Source organism: Agelaius phoeniceus, chromosome 8, assembly GCF_051311805.1.
Source record: "Agelaius phoeniceus isolate bAgePho1 chromosome 8, bAgePho1.hap1, whole genome shotgun sequence".
Lineage (NCBI taxonomy): Eukaryota > Metazoa > Chordata > Aves > Passeriformes > Icteridae > Agelaius > Agelaius phoeniceus.
Genome location: NC_135272.1, coordinates 11,744,254 through 11,761,697, shown reverse-complemented (window position 1 = coordinate 11,761,697; position 17,444 = coordinate 11,744,254). Strand labels below are relative to the sequence as shown.

The 17,444-nt window shown below is 48.2% G+C and overlaps 1 protein-coding gene across 1 annotated transcript in view; it reads right to left on the bottom strand.

Moving 5' to 3' along the window:
- Positions 1–7,195: 7,195 nt before the first annotated feature.
- TNR (tenascin R) overlaps positions 7,196–17,444 on the bottom strand; it is an 83,132-nt gene continuing 72,883 nt past the window's right edge. Inside the window, exons 18-22 of the mRNA XM_054638331.2 lie at positions 15,964–16,115; positions 14,954–15,050; positions 14,046–14,207; positions 12,378–12,541; positions 7,196–11,971 (exon numbers count right to left, since the gene is read on the bottom strand). Coding sequence (XP_054494306.2) covers positions 11,852–11,971; positions 12,378–12,541; positions 14,046–14,207; positions 14,954–15,050; positions 15,964–16,115 — 695 coding nt within the window. The 3' untranslated portion in view covers positions 7,196–11,851. The remainder of the gene's footprint in view (positions 11,972–12,377; positions 12,542–14,045; positions 14,208–14,953; positions 15,051–15,963; positions 16,116–17,444) is intronic.

The following is a 17,444-nucleotide window of genomic DNA, read 5'->3' as shown; positions in this document are numbered from 1 at the left end:
TCCATGTCCCAGCTCACCCCATCCTATTTCTCCCTTGTTCCCTGACCCTATCCCAGCTCTCCCCCCTCACTGAGCTGCAGCCATTCCCTCTTTTGTGGTACCAAATCCCTCTATGAAAACACCCATCCCAGGGCACACAAAAGCCACCTGGCTGCAGAGAGTCACCTGAGGGATACCTGGCCACTCTACAGCACCAGTTAGCACAATACCACCTTTGAACCCCCTCTAACAGGATTGACTAAAAACATTTATTATCAGCGCTCTCTGAGGGTGAGCATATCTGAAAGCATTAGGCTCAAGGGTGCCTGTCCCTGAGCATGGGAATGTGAAAGCCCAGCCTGTCCCTGGCACCACCTGGGATATTTGCTTCATTCCCTGGGCAAACAGCCTCACTGGGGCTCCACACTTCCCTATCACTAATTTAATTTGGCAGAGGCCTTGACAAGGGAGGGGCTGCTGGCCTTGCACCTTCCCTGGATTTTCAGGGGCCCCCCTGACCACAGTGCCTTGGCAGCCTCTTGGTTCAGGCAGGAGCGCTGTGGTGATGTGGCAGAGGGGGTGGGCACTGCCAGTGCTGATGTCTTGGAGTGCTGCTACCTGTGAAAGAGTCTTGATGCCATTAAACTGAGCTGGGAAGCATCAGAGAGACTTTAAGAAACTGAGAATTAATGCAAGAATGTACAAATATAATCAGTCCACTGCTCTAAGCCAGCATCCTCCTCCCCATAGCTGACCTGTAAAGGTCCCTTCCAGCTCCAACTCAAATTCCACAGTGGTCTATAGGAGATGTTTTGAATTAATCTAAACAGCATGTGATGTTTGACCCTGTGGATGTCTCCTGCAGCAAGGTGTGCCAAGGCTCCTTCCCTTGTGGCATGAAAAAAGGTACATTTGCAGGGATTTTGAACCTGCCACCTCCTTGTTTTGTTTGGCACGTAGCAGATCTGGGATCCAAGGAATCGTGCTTTGTTTCTCAGAAACTTTAATGGGCGAGAGGAAGCCGTGACTCAGCTGCTGATGAATCACTGCAGCTCCAGATTGTCTCCCAGCTTGCTGGTGCCCCTCAAGCACAGGAACTGAGTGAGTCCATGCCAGGCAAGCTCCTGTCCCCTCATGGGATGTCAGTTTGAGCCCAGGTCTCAGACCAGCTGAAAATCAAATCCCACCTCCAGCTCCTGTTTTCCATCCATCCTTCCCAAAATCCTTATTTCCATGTGATACCAAAACTCTTTCCCATGCCAAAAAGCACCCTGACAGCTTCAATTTCCTCCTGAGACCCCTCTCAACCCCTAATTTGATTTTGAAAACACTACTCATTTTACACTGAAAATAGAAATATCTCTTGCCTCCCCCTTATTTCATTGGATTAATCTAATTTTGTCACCAGTTTGCCCTGTTACACAGCTGTGAGCTTTACTCCTGGACAACACCCAGCTGGTACCCAGGGTCAGTTTATTTGGGATTTTCTCAGTATGGTGGGAGTGGTAGAGTGACTGCAGACATGATCACACCTTTCTTTCCCAGCTGCTTCCTCTGCTCCCTGGTGGTGATTTCTATTTGCAGACACTAGTCTGGCTTAAAGTAAGCAATGGAAAACTCTGCTCCCAGAGAAACATTCCTCTCATTTTTCCCCCATGCTTCTGCCTTTTCCCCTCCCTCTCCCCCTCCCACAAAAAAAAGCCTGCAGTTTCAACACCAAAAATAACGCACGCCCCGGTCGTGGGCTGGATAAAAATAGCAGCTCCTGGTATTTAGCAGCAGCAATGGATTTTCTGGCTTTGGAGGAAAATCAGGAGGAGGGGTGGGATGGGATGGCGACTCTTGACACATGAGTGGAGGACAAACACAAAGCTGGTGTTTTTGGGAGAAGCTGCTTCATCCCCTCCTCTCCCTCCTTTGGTCCCAGCTGGGCTCTGTCCCCTCCAGGAAGGGGGAGCTCTGAGGGTAGGTTGTGCTCAGCTGTCCCAGTCCCACCTGGGGCTGTTTTGGTGCTGCCCTTAAGTGTTGGGGCTCAGTCCTATGTAGGCAGGGATGGGGGCAAATGCTGCTCTTAGGGAAAATGCCCCAAAGCTGGTGAGTTTTTGGGGGTGCCTCATGCCCACTCACCACATGGGAGGCTGTGCAGCTGGGCTTGCCAAAGTGAGGTTTGCAGGATCATCCCTCCCTGGTGCTTAGACAAGAAGAATGCTGAGGTGGGGATTGAGAGGGGTCCTCAGGTGCCTCCTCAAGTACTGCTGGATGCTTGTTGACAAAGCTGAGGTGTAAGGGACCTGTGTGCAGGTGAGGAGGAGGGTGGTGTGTGTCTGCTCAGTGTACAGCTCAGTGTTTGGGCTGTTTAGAGCTGATTGTTTTGTGTGTGAGAGCCCTCAGGAACTCCTTCCTGAGGAAATCCTACAAGGCAGCACTGGTGGCAGGCAGGGGGGAGACACCCTGGGAGCTGGGGAGAGCGCCAGGCTGGGCGAGTCCCGGCAGCGTGCTGCTGCCTTCCCCTCTGCAAGCACTCAACGATAGTCATGGGAAAGGCAGGGAAGGAAAACCTGTTGGTGAATGGGGCTGAAATGGGGAAATGGGGTCAGCAGCAGCAGCATCCAAGGGCTGCATTTGTGGAAGGTGTGAAGCAAAGGCAGAGAGGCGAGCGATGCTTGGGCACAGTCCAGTGCCCCCAAGGAGCAGCAGTGCCCCCAGTTGTAGGAAGCAGTGGCTCGTGCCTCCTCCAGCCACCCCCAGGGGTTTCCCATGCTGGATGGATGTTGGATCTGATCTGCCAAGGTGGATTTTTAGGTGAAAAACCGGTTGTGCAGGCCATCCCCTCTGTCACAGTCGTTCCTTTGGTGCCTCAGTCCGTGCTGAAGAGGAGCAGTCCCTCAGTGCTGGTTTCCCCCAGAGCCAGCTCAGGCAGGCAGGGAGAGCCAATCCTGCTTTGTAATGATATGCAGATGCCAAATTAATAGTAGTCTTTTGATTATTTTCATTATTTGTTCCCCTCCATAAGCCACTCCCATGGGGGAAGCTGTTCCTGGAGATTTGTGGTGAGCTGATGTCCCTTGGCTCAGGATCACATGAGGATTTTGGCTGGTGGTATTGCAGCCATTGGAATGTTCTGTGCTGCCCTCGGGGCTTAGCTCCTGCCCGGGGGTGGGACTATCTGACCTTTGTTCTTCACACTTCAAAGTCTTCCTGCTCCTCATCTTGTTTGCTACCGGGGGCTCCGTGGGGAGGATGCAGCTGGGTGTCAGGGCTGGGGCAGGGCAGCCTGTTGGGAACTCACCCACCCTCCAGGAGGGAACCGAGAGAGAAATGCAAATTGTGCTGGGTGAAGGAGGGGAAAAAACAACCATGACCTTCCTCCTGGGGGTGTTTTGCCTCTTTCTGCCCCTCTGTGAGGGAGAGCAGGTTCCTGTGTTTTGAGGGGTAAATTCCTCTCAGACAGGGGACAGAGGCAGCAGAGGGGCAGTTGTGACTGAGGAACCAATTCAAGGGGGGTACAGGGAGATGCCACCTGTTTTTGGCCTGACTTGAGTGCAGCCAGGGGACATTGGACCAGGAGCAGGGACAGACACTGTCCCCAGGAGTGGTCAGTACTGCCCTGGTGCTCCCCCATCCCCTCTGCTGCTCCTCTCCCAAGTGCCCGTTTCCATCGCCTTCTGAAATTCCTAGAGGGAGGATTTCCTACCTCATCCCACTCCTTCTCTTGCTTTTAAGGAGGATTTTTCTCATGACCGTTTGCAGAGTTACTCCCTTCAACCCCCTCCTTTGTTGTGACATGGACAAATGCAGGGGACAGCATGGGGACAAAGGCCTGTTGTGGTGAACAGAGGCTGTTTGTGTCCCCACCACATCCTGGTGTGCTCTGCTCTGCTCTGCTGGTCAGCAGCCACGCCTGGCCCTGGTCCCTGTGCAGGAGCAATGCCAGGGAGATAACCTGACTGGGAGCAGGAGGATCAGCCATGCTGCTGGGAGAAGCCTGCTGCAGGATTGCTGCATCCTTTGATGTTCCTACGGACAGCAGAAAGCAGCCCAAAAATACTGGGAATGGAGACAAGTGCTGCTATAAGGACAAGGGCAGGATGGGTTCACACTGACAGAGGACAGGGTTAGATGGGATACTGGAAGAAATTCTTCCCTGTGAGCATGGTATGGCCCTGGCACAGGGTGCCCAGAGAAGCTGTGGCTGCCCCTGGATCCCTGGAAGTGCCCAAGGCCAGGCTGGACAGGGCTTGGAGCAACCTGGTCTGAGTGGAAGATGTCCCTGCCCATAGCAGAGGGGTTGGAACTAGATCATCTTTCAAAGTCCTTCCCAACCCATTCTAGGACTGATTCTGTGCTTGTTGAAACAAGTTGTAAGCAGAAAAATTGCTGGCTATATCACAGGGAAGGGGGATAAGCCTGGAGTCTGCTATTCACAGCATTCCTCATCCCAGGGAGAGGGGACACATCAATAAAACTTAAATAATAAAATTTAAAATCCCTGCATTTAGATTTGATGTAAAGACATAATTTAGAATTTTTTTACACTCTACATAACTAAACATTAGAGCCTGTAGCCTCAGGAGTTAAAATATAAAGATGGGAACAACAGTTTTAAAAGGGATGATGAACACATGCCGTCTTATGAGGGGAAATTAAAATCTGAGAATGTTGAAGATGCTGCTATAAAAATGACATCTCCTAAGTGATAAAGCAGCTTTGAATCTATGGCACGAAGCTGCCCCTTCATCAACTGCTCCAGCCTTGCTCTGGAGCCATTGCAGCTCCTCATGCCACACTGTGCTTCTGGGCCAGCATTTCCCTCATGGGTTTTTTGGGCTGAGGCTGCAGGATGTGTTGTTGGAAATGTATTGCTTGAGCTCTGGGTTTGGGATGGGTGCCCAAGGTCCTTGCTGAGGACCTTTGTACACCCTCCTGATGTTTGCTGTTGGAACAAAGTTCCTGAGCATCATTCATGCAAAAAGGGGACTTTGGTAAGAGGGCTGTGATGAAATATCTCTGTGTAAAGTGCACATGGGGGGGCTCTGGTGGCTGGAAGTGCCCAGAGAGGAGTGTGGCGTGCCTGGGAAGGCATGCTTCTTGGAATGGCTGGAAATATGAGATCCCACCACATGCAGGACCATGTCTGGATTATGGTGATGGCTCTGACCTGTGCAAGGGCAGGGGGGCCAGAGCCATGAGTGTGGTGGGCATGTGTGATAGGGCAGGAGCCCCCCAGGGTTTAGTGTGATGGGGCAAAACACTTGCCTGGCTTAAATCAAAACATGTAGTGTTTAGAAAAGGGCTTTTGCCAGCCCTCACTCCCTTCTCATCCCATCTGAAACATGGAGTTGGGCCTTGACTGTGATTTTGGGAGGGTCCTTTGCAGAAGGATGCTGCAGCTCCCCTTGTGCCTGCTACCTGCCTTCTCTAGGTACCAACCTCTGAGTGATACACACCTGCCTCTTGTTATTGGTTTTTGCAATAGGAAGACTGTGCTTCCTCCAGGTGAACTATTTGTGAGGTTCTCTGCAGGAAATGGAGGCCCTGGGGGCTTCACTTGGCCCCAGCCATGCTGAGGGTGCACAGTGGAAAGTGTTGCCCTTCTCTTAGAGACCATACATAAAACACCCTGGATGACTGTAGGGACACAGTTTGGGGTAATTGGGGATGGGGCTGTGGCTGAGCCTCATCCTTAATTGGCTGCAGCTGTGAGCAGCAGGTGAGCAGCACTGGCAGCAATGAGCCATGGAGTGCCCAGGGGCACTGAGCAGCCACCAAAGGGAACAGAGGGCACACAGGTGCAGTGCATCAACAGGAGGGGTATAAAAGGTTGGGCTGAAGAACAAGGGCAGATGCTTGAAGCCTTCCAAAATTCTATGGTGATACTTTGTGTATTGTGGCTGTTTCAACTGCAGCGTGTGCTGTGACAGACAACGGCTTGGCCAAGCACCGTGAGACTGGGATGATGAGTACCAGCACAGGTAACCCTTCCTCCCCATCCCAAACACATCTCCATCCCTCAGCTCCTCCATTTACAGGCCTTGCATGAAGGGTCTTCCATGGCACTAACTACCTTCAGAACAAAAAAAGTTCATACAGTCAAGTCCCTCAGGCTTCATGCTTTGCTTTTGGTTTACTAAGGGTCGTGGCCAAGGTGGGACATCCCCTCTCTCACAAACTTCCTTTTTTGTCTCACAAATCCGAGCAAGAAAGAGAAGTTGCCACCAAGAAAACTCCCCTGTTTTGTCTCTACTAAGCCAAATTTAGAAAATATTGAAGTGGTCTGGAGGAAGAGCTTCTTTCAAGCTTTCTCATCCTGTCTGGCTACGTGTTGAATGTGAAAACTTTAAACAAATAGAGGTTCAGGTAAAGTCTTCATGTGAAATAAGAGAAGAATTTCAAAATCCTCTGAAGTTCATCTTCATCCTAGCATTCATCTTTGCTAATCAGTACTGGGGATTTTTTGGGTTTTTTTTTTGCTGTTGTTTCCCACTGGGAGTATATTCTGCTGGAACAAGCCTTCCAATCTGTTTTGTGGTGGTGTGTCCATCATGTTGGAGACAGATTGCTGTTTAAATCACGCAACTGGTTTTCACGGAAGATTTTGGGGTTGTTTCCCTTTGCTCCCAAGCATTCATACCACAGCTTTGCTTTTTCTGGCTGCAAACTACAGAGCCAAGAGCCTCTGTAGCTCATGAGAGCAGCTAAATTTATTAGCAAAATGTCTCATGCTGGGCTGAGGCCAAATCCCAGCTCCCTGCCTTCCTGTGCTTAATGGACCGACTGTGCTGACCCAAATTCATGGCCACATTATTGCTATTTATTTTAACAGCTTAGCTGGGCTGGGGGAGACTTGGGAATCTTTGGTCCCACCTTCTGCCCAAGGCAGCCCTGGGGTTGGATGAGGTTGCTCGGGGCTTTTTCCAACCTGGTCTTGAACACCTACAAGGATGGAGCTGGGATCACCAGCCAAAGCTGGGCTGCCCCAAAACTTTCTCCCACTGTTTATTTGTTACACTGCATGTGCTGGGTCTATCAGCTGCTCTGTTCCTCCAGGTTTGAATGTGAATCCATGCTAAACCCCCCCCTTTGGTTATCCCCCCCATGGGATCAGGGATAGGGGATGTGTGTCCCTTCTTGGCATAAAGTTGGGGCTGAAATGTTGCTGGGCTTGGATGCACGAGGCCCCTGGTCCCACCCCACTCCTGGACAAGCACACAGCTCACTCCTTCAGTATCTTTTATTAATGTATAGAAAATGCATTAAAAAAAGGAACTATACATAGCCTAAGAGCGGTCAGGACTAAAAATACTAGTTAACAATGGTTAACAAGCGTTGATCCCATTCTCCAAGCTACATTTTCATTACAGGGTGGGGAAGGTTGTTTAATATATTATTATTTATTTATATTATAGATTTTATTTATGCATTTATTTACTTTTCTTTTCCCCCTCATTTGGTTCCAGTGGTTTGAGTTCATCAGAATCTGAGGCATTTTGTTGCCTCTGCTCTCCCTTCTTATTTATGTTTTTAAACTTTTTTTAGCATATTAAGAACATTTCCAGGATAACACCTGTACACAGGGGGCTGTTTGTTTGTTTGTTTGTTTAGGTCTTTCTGTCACCATCCTTCTGAGAAGCCACTGACATCTGAAGAACTGCAGGCTGGGTATTGAGGCAGGTCTAGGCATCAGGATCTCCCAAGGGAAGGGCCTTTCCCTCCCACTTACCCCAAATTTCCCTTCTGGAAGGGGCAAGGAGCTGCCACCACCATCAGGGTTTTAGGAAAGGGGAAGGTGACCCTGGAGGTGCTGGTGGTCCCCAGGGGACTCTGTTGGGTTTTATGGCCATCCCAGGGTGCTTGGCTGGCAGAAACAGGGATGGACTTCTTGTTTGGCCCCAGAACAGAACCCTTTGTTAGTGGGTGTAAGCATGAATTAAAGGGTTTTTTGGGGTGAGAGTTCATTGCTGGCAGTGTTTGGTAAAGTCAAAACTTGTGGGCATGTCTGGGGGGGCACAGGAGAGGGGGTGTGTGGTCACCCCCAGATGTGATGGTGGGGGCACAGCAGGAGGGCAGCTCTGAGCTGGGATGGAGGTCATGAGCTGGGATGGAGGTGAGGCACCAGGAGGGTACTTTGGCTCCTGCTGTGCTTTGTCAGGTTGCTCTGAGCCTGTTGTGGGCATGGGGACACCATGGGCTGGGCCCTCACCAGTGCATCTCTGGGAGTGAGGGTGGCACAAGCCGTGCCTTCCACACCCAGGAAATTCACCTGGGGTAAGCATCCCTCTGGGAAGGAGGCAAGAGTGCATTTAGGCTGGTACTCAGCTTTGAGATGCCCTTGTGGCCTGGTTTAGGGCAAATTTGGGAGAGTAAAGTAATGCAAAGATAAGGAGTAGAAGCAGACTTCTCCCCAACCTTTGTGTGGATACTCTCCCTGGTACCTTCCTACCAAAACCCAGTTACCCTTGGGGAGAGCCTGGCCTCTCTCCTTCTTGAAATTATTAATTTATAGATGCTATCACTTTACTAAAAGCAGCTTTTCCTTTCAGGACTCTTTTTCTCTTTGGTTATGTTTCAGTGCAGTGTGAAGGAGAAGGTGGGCTTGGAGAATGGAAACAGAGGGAAATGAATATTGAGCAAGAGATGAAAGTCCCTTTGTGTTTCCCTCTAGGATTTTGGGGTTAGAAATAAGAGATGACTTTGAAAGGCTGTAAGGGTCATGGGCACGCATGGTGTTGCTGTGTGAAGGATTTGATGTGCTGCTTCCTGTTACACAGAATGGCATCTCACAGCGGACAGTGTGGTTTGGGTAACAGCCTCATGCTCCTTGTTGGGCTCTGGAACAAGCCTGAGCCACATAAACCCAGGGTGGCAGTGGAGCCACCAGAGCCCAGTGGAAGTTCACATGCTGAAGCTAAGTCTCTCAAGGTGAGCACTGCACCAGATCCAGGCTTGGTTTCTGGGAATTTCAGGGCCAAACCTGGTCTAGCTGGAGAATGAACTAGCTCATCCAGTGATGGAGGGTGAGAAGAAACTTCTTAATTATGGGGCCTTCTGGAGCATCAACATTAAGCACAAATTTGCTGGCAGGAGCTTTGTCAAAAAAAAAAAATAAGGCAATACAGAAAAATAACTTTCTGGGAAATTGTATCTTGTTTAGGGTCAATGTGAACAGGAGACAATGGCACAAATGACTGGGTCATCATTGCTGGTTGTGTGCCTGGGCTTGGGTTGGGTTATCACCAGGAGAAAACCATGATGTGTAGAAATCTTTCCTTTAAGAGACTGTAGCAACTGTCTTTCACCAATGCCATGGAAAGGCAACATGCTGGTATCACATGAGAGGTCAGGGACCAGCACTGATGTATAATAGCACTGGAAGATTGGATATTGTCCAATTTCATACCTGACTATGCAGCTGGGTCAAGTGGGCTGACTCATCCTGGTTACAGGACTTGTACAAAGGATGAAAGACATGAGGAGGGAGGGAGAGATATATGTCAGTAAACCTGTTGAGAGAATAATCAGCCTTTTTGAGGATATTCTTTTGAACCTCCTAGAAAAGCTTGGCAAACTTTGATTTTTTTTTTTCAAACTTTCTATTTGAGTCTTTCTTTTGAAAAGAGAGGTTTCTTGCCTTTCACTTGACTGTGAAAGATAAATGTTTGCATGACATCTCTTCCTTTCTCCTGGGTAGGTAAGAAAACAGCACCATCCACTGCCAGTTTCTGCTGGTTGTAACCACTGCTCCATTACAGCTTTTGTTGGGATATTTCTTCCTACAAATTCTTGATGGTTTGGAGAAAAATTTACTCTGCTGGTCTATTGAAAGCCTTCTTAGGCTTTAATCAGTTCCATCTGCTGCTTTTTGTTGATGTTTGGGTCTTAAAGCAGGGGTGGGTGCTCAGGAGGTGTGACATGCCACCATCTGTGACAGCAGCCGTGTCCTGCAAGAGATCCCATCACCTGCAGCCTCTGACTCACCTGTTCCAAAACTGGTTGACTTGTTGCCTGATTTGATGCCAAGGGGAAGTAAGAAGGGATGCCTCATTTACATATGAGATGTTGCTGAGCATCCTTTCTCCAGGTCAGCTTGCAAGCTGAAGGAATGGGCCATGTATCTGATCTTGACCTCAGTGTTAGCTGTGATTTCATGTGCCGGTATGTGCCATGGAGAAGGAGGTTATGTTTCCCATTTAATGCTCTTCTTCAGCTCTGCAGCCATCACCAAAAACGTCAGAACATTAAGGAGTGTGACCACGAAAGATACACTGGCCTGAATTATAAGCTGCTGCAAAGATGCCTTTATGTTGCCATCTGAAAGATGTTTTTGAGACAAAGCAGCTTCAGTGTGATAAAGCCAGATTAGCAGTGTTTAGCATTTGTAATGTTCCTTTGGCTGCAAATCCAGTGATGAGCTGCATTGTCCTTGGATGCACGAGTCCTTTCTTGGAGACCAGGCCAGTGACAATGCCCAGCATTGATTGGAGTCCTTGGAGAGGAGTGACAAGCATGGTGGTCATTTGGGCTCTGTGGAGGTGGGGACAATGACAACAGGGCACAGACAGAGATATCCAAAGGGTCCATCTTCCTTGAGTTAAGGATGGGAAGAGTGAACTTATTAATTCTTCCAAGGGCCTTGAGGTGCTCCAAAATCCAAATGGAATCCCTTCCAGGAGGGGAAACAGTTGATTTCCTGTTAGAGAGCTGGCAATTCCAAGGCACTGAGATTTGTGTCCCTCTTGTGATGGCATTGTAGAGGGATAGTGTAGGAGAAGGAAGGAAATGGGCATTCCTCAGCTTGCACTTGTCTTCCCTTAGCTGCATTGGCATAATTCCCTGTGTGCATGGAGGGCCATCAACAGGAGCACCTGAGCTGTGACAGCTGCTGGCTTCAGGTTGGGCTGCAGTTCTGTGATATCTTCTTATTGCTGCTCCTCCTCTGAGACTCTTGTTTGGGACCAGTGACCTCAGTGAGAGAGAGCATGATGGAATGTAGAAATAACAGAGGAAAGGGGTCCTAGATTTCAGGACCACAAGTAGGGATTCTTCTCCCAAGTCGTCTAATTTAAGTCCTTTCTTCTCCATCAAGTTCAGCATAACCCAGGCAGATGTCATGGACCTGGAGTGGGCTGAGTTTAGCTTGGAGGAGTGGATAATGAAGGTTGGGGCTGGTGGAGTAGTTCTTATTCCCATACACCTCATGCACACGAGGATGATTTTGTGGTGGGACCAACACATGAGCTGTGGACTCTCTGCAGTTTGCCTACGTATGCAGATATTTGCCGAGCTCTCCTGTGAAAACTGGGGATGGGAGGAGCCTTTGCTCATCCTCACTTGATCCCCAGGTGTCCAGAGCCTGCACATAGGGGAGAGATGGGCCTCTGCCTGCTGGAAGAATTGGTGTCTACAGGATGGCATGAAGCTTGGGACCTCTCTGCCAGGAGGGGACAGGGAGGCAGGGAGAGGACGGGCATCCCTGGCCATTGCTGGGCTGGAAACGGCCACACCAAGGTATCTGTGGGGAATGTTTCTGCCACAAGCCTTGTGACAAACATTTCTAACAGGGTTTGCTGGGGATTTCTATGTCTTTTAAAAAAATATCAAAAAATCTGTCTCTTTCTCTTTCTTCTCATGTTAAGGGCCAGAGTATTGGGATAGGGAGACTGGAAATTTGGTATTTCTCTGGGACAGATGCAAAGCAATGAGGTCTTTCCTTTCCCATGGCCTTTCCTTGTGCCATGGTTCCCTCCAGCACTTGTGAGGGGCAGCTTGCTATCTCAGACGAGTAGTAAATTTTTTTTTTCCCTTTTCATATTATAAAATACAAACAAATGACAGAAAAGGTCAGGTGGTGGGAGGCAGGAGGGGTTCAGCTGGCTCAGAGCTGTAGGGACCGTCTCTTCCTCCCAGAGATGTTACGGTGGTTGTAAGGTCGCATCTTCATTTCCACAAAGGGGATGGAGAACTCGTGGCCTTTCCAATGGTACCAGTTAATCCCCTGCCAGGAGGGAGAGAAAGGCAGAGGGTAAGGAAAGACCCTAACAAGAAACTAGGGTGGGAGAGGAAGGAAAAAAATTTGATTTGTGTAGAGAAGATCGAAAGAAAAAACTTGCTACTGCAGGAGCAAGCAGCTCCCCTGCTTCTATGGCTTGATTGTTTTTTTTCCCACTGCTCAAAGGCTGGTCAAATTTCATGTAGGTAATTTTTTTAGTCTAACACACTACAGCAGATGACTATGGCAGTGTGTGTGAGGCACAAAGCCTAGCTGGCTTGAAGGTGGCTCCCTTTGGTGGGGTCATGCCACCAGTTCTGACCATGGTGCACCAATCACAGCACCCCAGCCCTAACCTAGGCTTGCTGGCATGTTCCCCTGGAAGAAATTCCAGAGGCTTTGAAGGCCTTACCTGACTGTGCCGGGACTCTCCGTACTTGCCGTTGAGGTTGGTGCGGTGGCAGTTCTTGTACCACCAGGCCCCTTTGTAGGACATGGCACAGTTGGTCACAGCAACATCGTTGTCCCTGTCCTTGGTGGAGAAGGGGCGCCCCTGGTGATAGGTGAGGGAGTCTCCTGTGGAAAGAGGTGCTCTTAGAGGTGATGGAGTCTGTTATCTGGTCATTTCACAAGGAAATTGGGATATTCTGGGTTTGTGGTAACCGTTTCAATCAATGGCTCAAACAGCTGACAGTCTGGGGATAGCTGGAATTAACTGGATAACTGAATGTTAACTGGAATTGTTCACAACTGGCTCATCTGAGGTCCTCTGCTGTCTGTTTAGGATCAGTGCAGACCATAGCAAATCTTACAGACTTCTTGGCTTTGTCAGATAAAGTGCTTGGGTATGTGTTTGGATCTGAATTTCAGTGTTTCAGAAATTAATTCAATCCCAGATTTTGGCATCCCTGATTCCCCTAGGCTTGGCTCTGCTGTATAACTTCAGGATGCTTTCAGCCTCCTTCTTTCTTGTTAGCCAAAGGGAGCTTTTTCTCTCAACAGAGACCAAATATTCATCTCTTGAACCAAGATGCTTGGCCACCTTTTCTCTCTTTGGATAATGGAAAGAAGTTTTTTGGAATGTGTGTGATGTCTTATTCCACCAAAACCTCTAACTTCATCCTCACTGGATAACTAGACAGCTGCTTTTGTGTGAAAAAAAAAGCCGGAGTAAAATATGGTGAATTGAGTGATGTACTTACAGGAGACATTCTAAATATGCTCCTTGGTAATCCCTAAGGACATATGAAGTGGATCCATGCTGGCTGTGTGCAATCCAGCCATGGAGAGACTGTTGCTGCCATCCTTGGCAGTAGAGTGGGTGCTTTGTGCCCTGGGATTTGAGTGCTTTGTTGCACACCATCAAGATTCCTGTCACCTCTCTTCCAGTGGCAACTAACTGGTACTGAATAAGGAAATTCCTGCATCTTGGGTATGTTGTGGGGTTCCACCTAGTACATGGTGGAAGTTCCATCATGGGGGCTTGCACTGGGCATGTCTATCCCAGATGAAGGGGCTAGAGTTGTACCCCTTCTCCCTTCTTGAAGAAGAGATCTCCTGTGCCCTCCCTCCTGCGCCCACTCTCTTCTGCTGGGCAACTCTAACTCCTCTGAATCAACCAAGCAAGCAGGTGTGACAGTGTCCTTGCAAAACTGGGCAGTGTTTGGCCTTTATGTGAGGAAATGACTCAGAGGGTTTCAGATTTTTCCATAGCTGTGGAAAGGCAATAAATACAGCCTCCAGCACGACATCAATAGCCAGCTGTGGCTACTGCCAAGTGAGATGACACCTCTGATGGTTGACCTGGTTATTTGAATAGCAATGCCTCTGATATTAAATATCTAATCCCCAATGGAAAATTCAGTGTCCTTACTGGGATTTATCAGCCTGGTTTACACTATGGACTGCAGGAAGGCAGAAAGGACTATGGGTGTTTGTCTCACCGCTCTAGACAAGTGAGATTTCATGTTGGGATTTCCTTTATAGTCTTGGACCAACCAGTCACAGGATTTCCCAAGATCCTTGCTAGCAAGGAGGCTGCAAGGATTTCCCAAGACCCTTGCTAGCAAGGAGGTTGTACCTGAAGTGCCATTGTAGTCCCCAATGCGCAGTTTGTAGAGGCTCCTGGAGTCACCAATGGAGAATTTGTCATAGTAGGCATATGCTGCCTCCTGGCCATCCCTCATGTCTATCCGCAGCTCGTAGCGCCCTTGGGATGTGATCTTGTGGATGTTGTCCAAGCCTGTCGAGACAGTGAAACACCCTGTGGGACCTGGTGCCCAGATCTGCTGCATGAACAAACAAGGCAAGCTCTAGGCAAATAAAACAGTAGTGGGAAATGAGAGCAAGGAGAGGAATCAAAGGACAGCAGCACTTGTGGTGAGTTTGAGTTTCTCCTGGCACTGCTGGGGTCTGGATCTCTGTCCCCACTCGAGCTTCACTTCCCTGTGTCTGTGAGCAGTGGGTTCAAGGCCCAGCTTCAGATTTCTTCATGCTGCTGAAGCTTGGAACATTCAGCTGTTGAGCTCTGGTGCTACTGTTGTTGTTAAGCTCCCATACAAGCCAGAGTGTGCTTATGCTGCAGGTCCCTTTGGCTCATGTTCAGGTTTTGGAGGAGCACACTCAATTTCAGAGCTGTGCTGTCTCCCACTCACTCCTTTCCTGCTTTCATTGGACTTTCTGGCCACCAGTGCAACCTGTAGTCATGCAATGGACAATGATGGGTTTTGGTCCATGAAAACTGACAGCTTACATACCCCCTCCTCTCCTAGAGAGAGCAAACTAGGGAGCTGCTAACCTTCACAATGTGCCTTTATGTGGTGTGCCTCTGCATGAGTTCCTAAAGTGAAGGGCAGGGAATGAACGGAAGGAAAACTGTCTGAGGGAGAACGTAGAGGAATGTGGTGAAAGGCAAAGAGCCAACAGCTGACAGTGCTTATGGAACTTAAGTTTGACACATCAGTGAAAGGCAAACAGGGAAGGTCATACCCAGCCAAAACTCATCCTCCAAGTTTCCAAAGCCAACGCGGTAATCTGCCCATTTCCGGAAGAAATCGGTCAGCCCATTCTGCCGCCGCTGGAAGACCTGATGTGGAGGGAGAGCAGGGGGAAAATCATAATGAGGGAGATGAGAAACAGCTTTGCCAGGCTTTGGACACACAAAGGTAAAGATAATAATTTTTCTTTCCATTGTGCCTTTCAGGGGAGAAAATTGCAATGCCTATCCAGTTAGTGTTAATTGCAGGCATGCAATTAATTCATGTGCAGGTGTAGAAACAAGAGATATTAGATAATGTCCAAAGCAAATCAATGGTAAAATAGGAAGGATTTGGCCTTTAAGGTTTCTGCTTTAACTAGTACATGGTGCCTCTGGTTTTCTAGCATGTAATTCTGCTTTGAGCTGGCTATTTCTGTGATATCCAAGGGGATGTTCTGAAGCAGAGTGAGAGGGAAATTTACTGGCTAGAGATCAGCATTTGAGGAAGCCCATTTTTTTTGGTTTTGACTATACATCTAGCAGGGTTTTGTGTAATGTGTGTAAGTAAGAGTTTGACACGAATAAGATCAGAGCACCATGGCATTATTTACTTACACTGTCAGTCCATCTACGTCAAGACAAGCAGTGTTTGTGCAGCTCAAAAGCCAAACAGGCATTTGTTTCTAAAGTTCTCCTGTGCAGACTCAATTGGGGTGACGCCTGACACCCTCCTTCTGCAGGCAGTGTGAATCATTCCCCGTGAAAGCTACCAGCCATTAATTTCATTTCTAGAACAATAAATCAGCTTCACTCACAGATTTTGCTCTCCAGAAGCACTGCAAACATGCCAAATAAATCAAAGGGCATTTCTCCAAGTGTAACTATTATTACCGGAGCGTGGGCCATTCCCTGCGGCGTGCGAAATGAAGCGTGTGATGCTGAGCCTGCTGTCATGCCCATGCTTTGCTGGTAGGGGCTCAGTTACTTTGTGGTGGGGACAACATGCCACATGGATACTCACAATCCAGCCCCCTCCATCAGTGGTCATGTCACAGTACACGGGCACCCGCTGGCTGAGGTCCCCGTTGATGGAGATGGTGTAGACCCCGCTCAGCGTGTCTCCGTTCATCAGGTGCTGGGCACAGTCCTGAGGGTTAGCAAACACACGTCCTCCTGCAAAAGCAAAGTCAAAAAAAAAGGTAAAATTCAAGCAAAGAGACACCTTTTCCCCATGCTTCAGGCTCCACTAGTTACAGTCCAGGAAAAGTCTGTCTTGGCTCCTGCATTCCGAGTAATTCCATGAGGCAGTGAGACTTTATATCTGCTGTCAAGCTCAGAGGACTTACTGGAAAAAAATGTGTGCATATATTAATTATTCTTCCATATGTCTTATACTGGAAGGGTGCATGGTAGTGTCACAATGAATGATGAGGGATGTCACTTCTTGGACTATCTTTCTGCACTGTGTCTGAAACCCTGGGGTTTAAGCTGTCACCAGCATATTTAGACAGCTGTGAAAATACCAAAAACCTGTTCTCCTCTCAGGACTGCCAGCTCTAATCAAGTTTTATAACAGTACTCATTCCAGGGGGATTCTCCTTATTCTCCATGAGCTTGGAAATGATGGTGGACTTATGCTGAGCTAATTGTCACTTGCAAGCTGAGCAGGAATGAGGCTGTGTGATATGCTAGAGGTAGCTAGCATGGGCTGTGTGGCTGTGATACAGGTGTTCTCTAATGAGGAAACATCTTATTTTGTGGTCAGAGTTTAGGAGAGTCTTAATTATGACAGTTATTCTGGCAGTATTGGAATATCTGGTCTGGGAACATTTTTTTCTTATTTAAGACAAAAGAGGGAAATAAAATACATACTTTTCTTTGTTGTTGTTATGTATAGATGATGGAATAAATAGTGCAGAGCTGGCAATGTGGATAAGGTTTTCAAGGATGTCTCTGTAACAAACTGAGAAGGTGTGAGGGACCCTCAGATCTTTTGTGCTGTGTGTGTCCATCACAGTTGTGCAGTGTCCCATAGGACATAGGCACAACCCTTGTCTGTTGCTCCTCACTTGGGTGTATTCCCCCCCACCTTGTGACCTGAAGACTTGAAAGTCATTGCTGTGTCCAAATGTTGAAGATGCTCTCTTTTTTTCTCCCCATCTTCATGGTCTGTAGCAAAGCCTGGTGAGACATTGTTTGTACTTTATAGTATCCAACAATGGAAACTTCTTCAACAGCAACCACTTTGGGCTCCCCTGTGGAGATTGCTTGTTTCTTAATTTATATTCATATCTTTAAGAGCCAAGGAGACCTTGAAAGACATTTCAAACCACTATAAATTATAAATACTGTATCTGTTTCTTCCTTCTGTCTCATCTGTATACAATTCCCCAAGAACCTTATGCAAACATGAAACAAAAGAGGCTGAGCTATTAATATGTCAGGGGGAATAGAAGAACCCCGGGATGTGTATGTAAGCAGAAGGAAGCAAAACAATTTAAA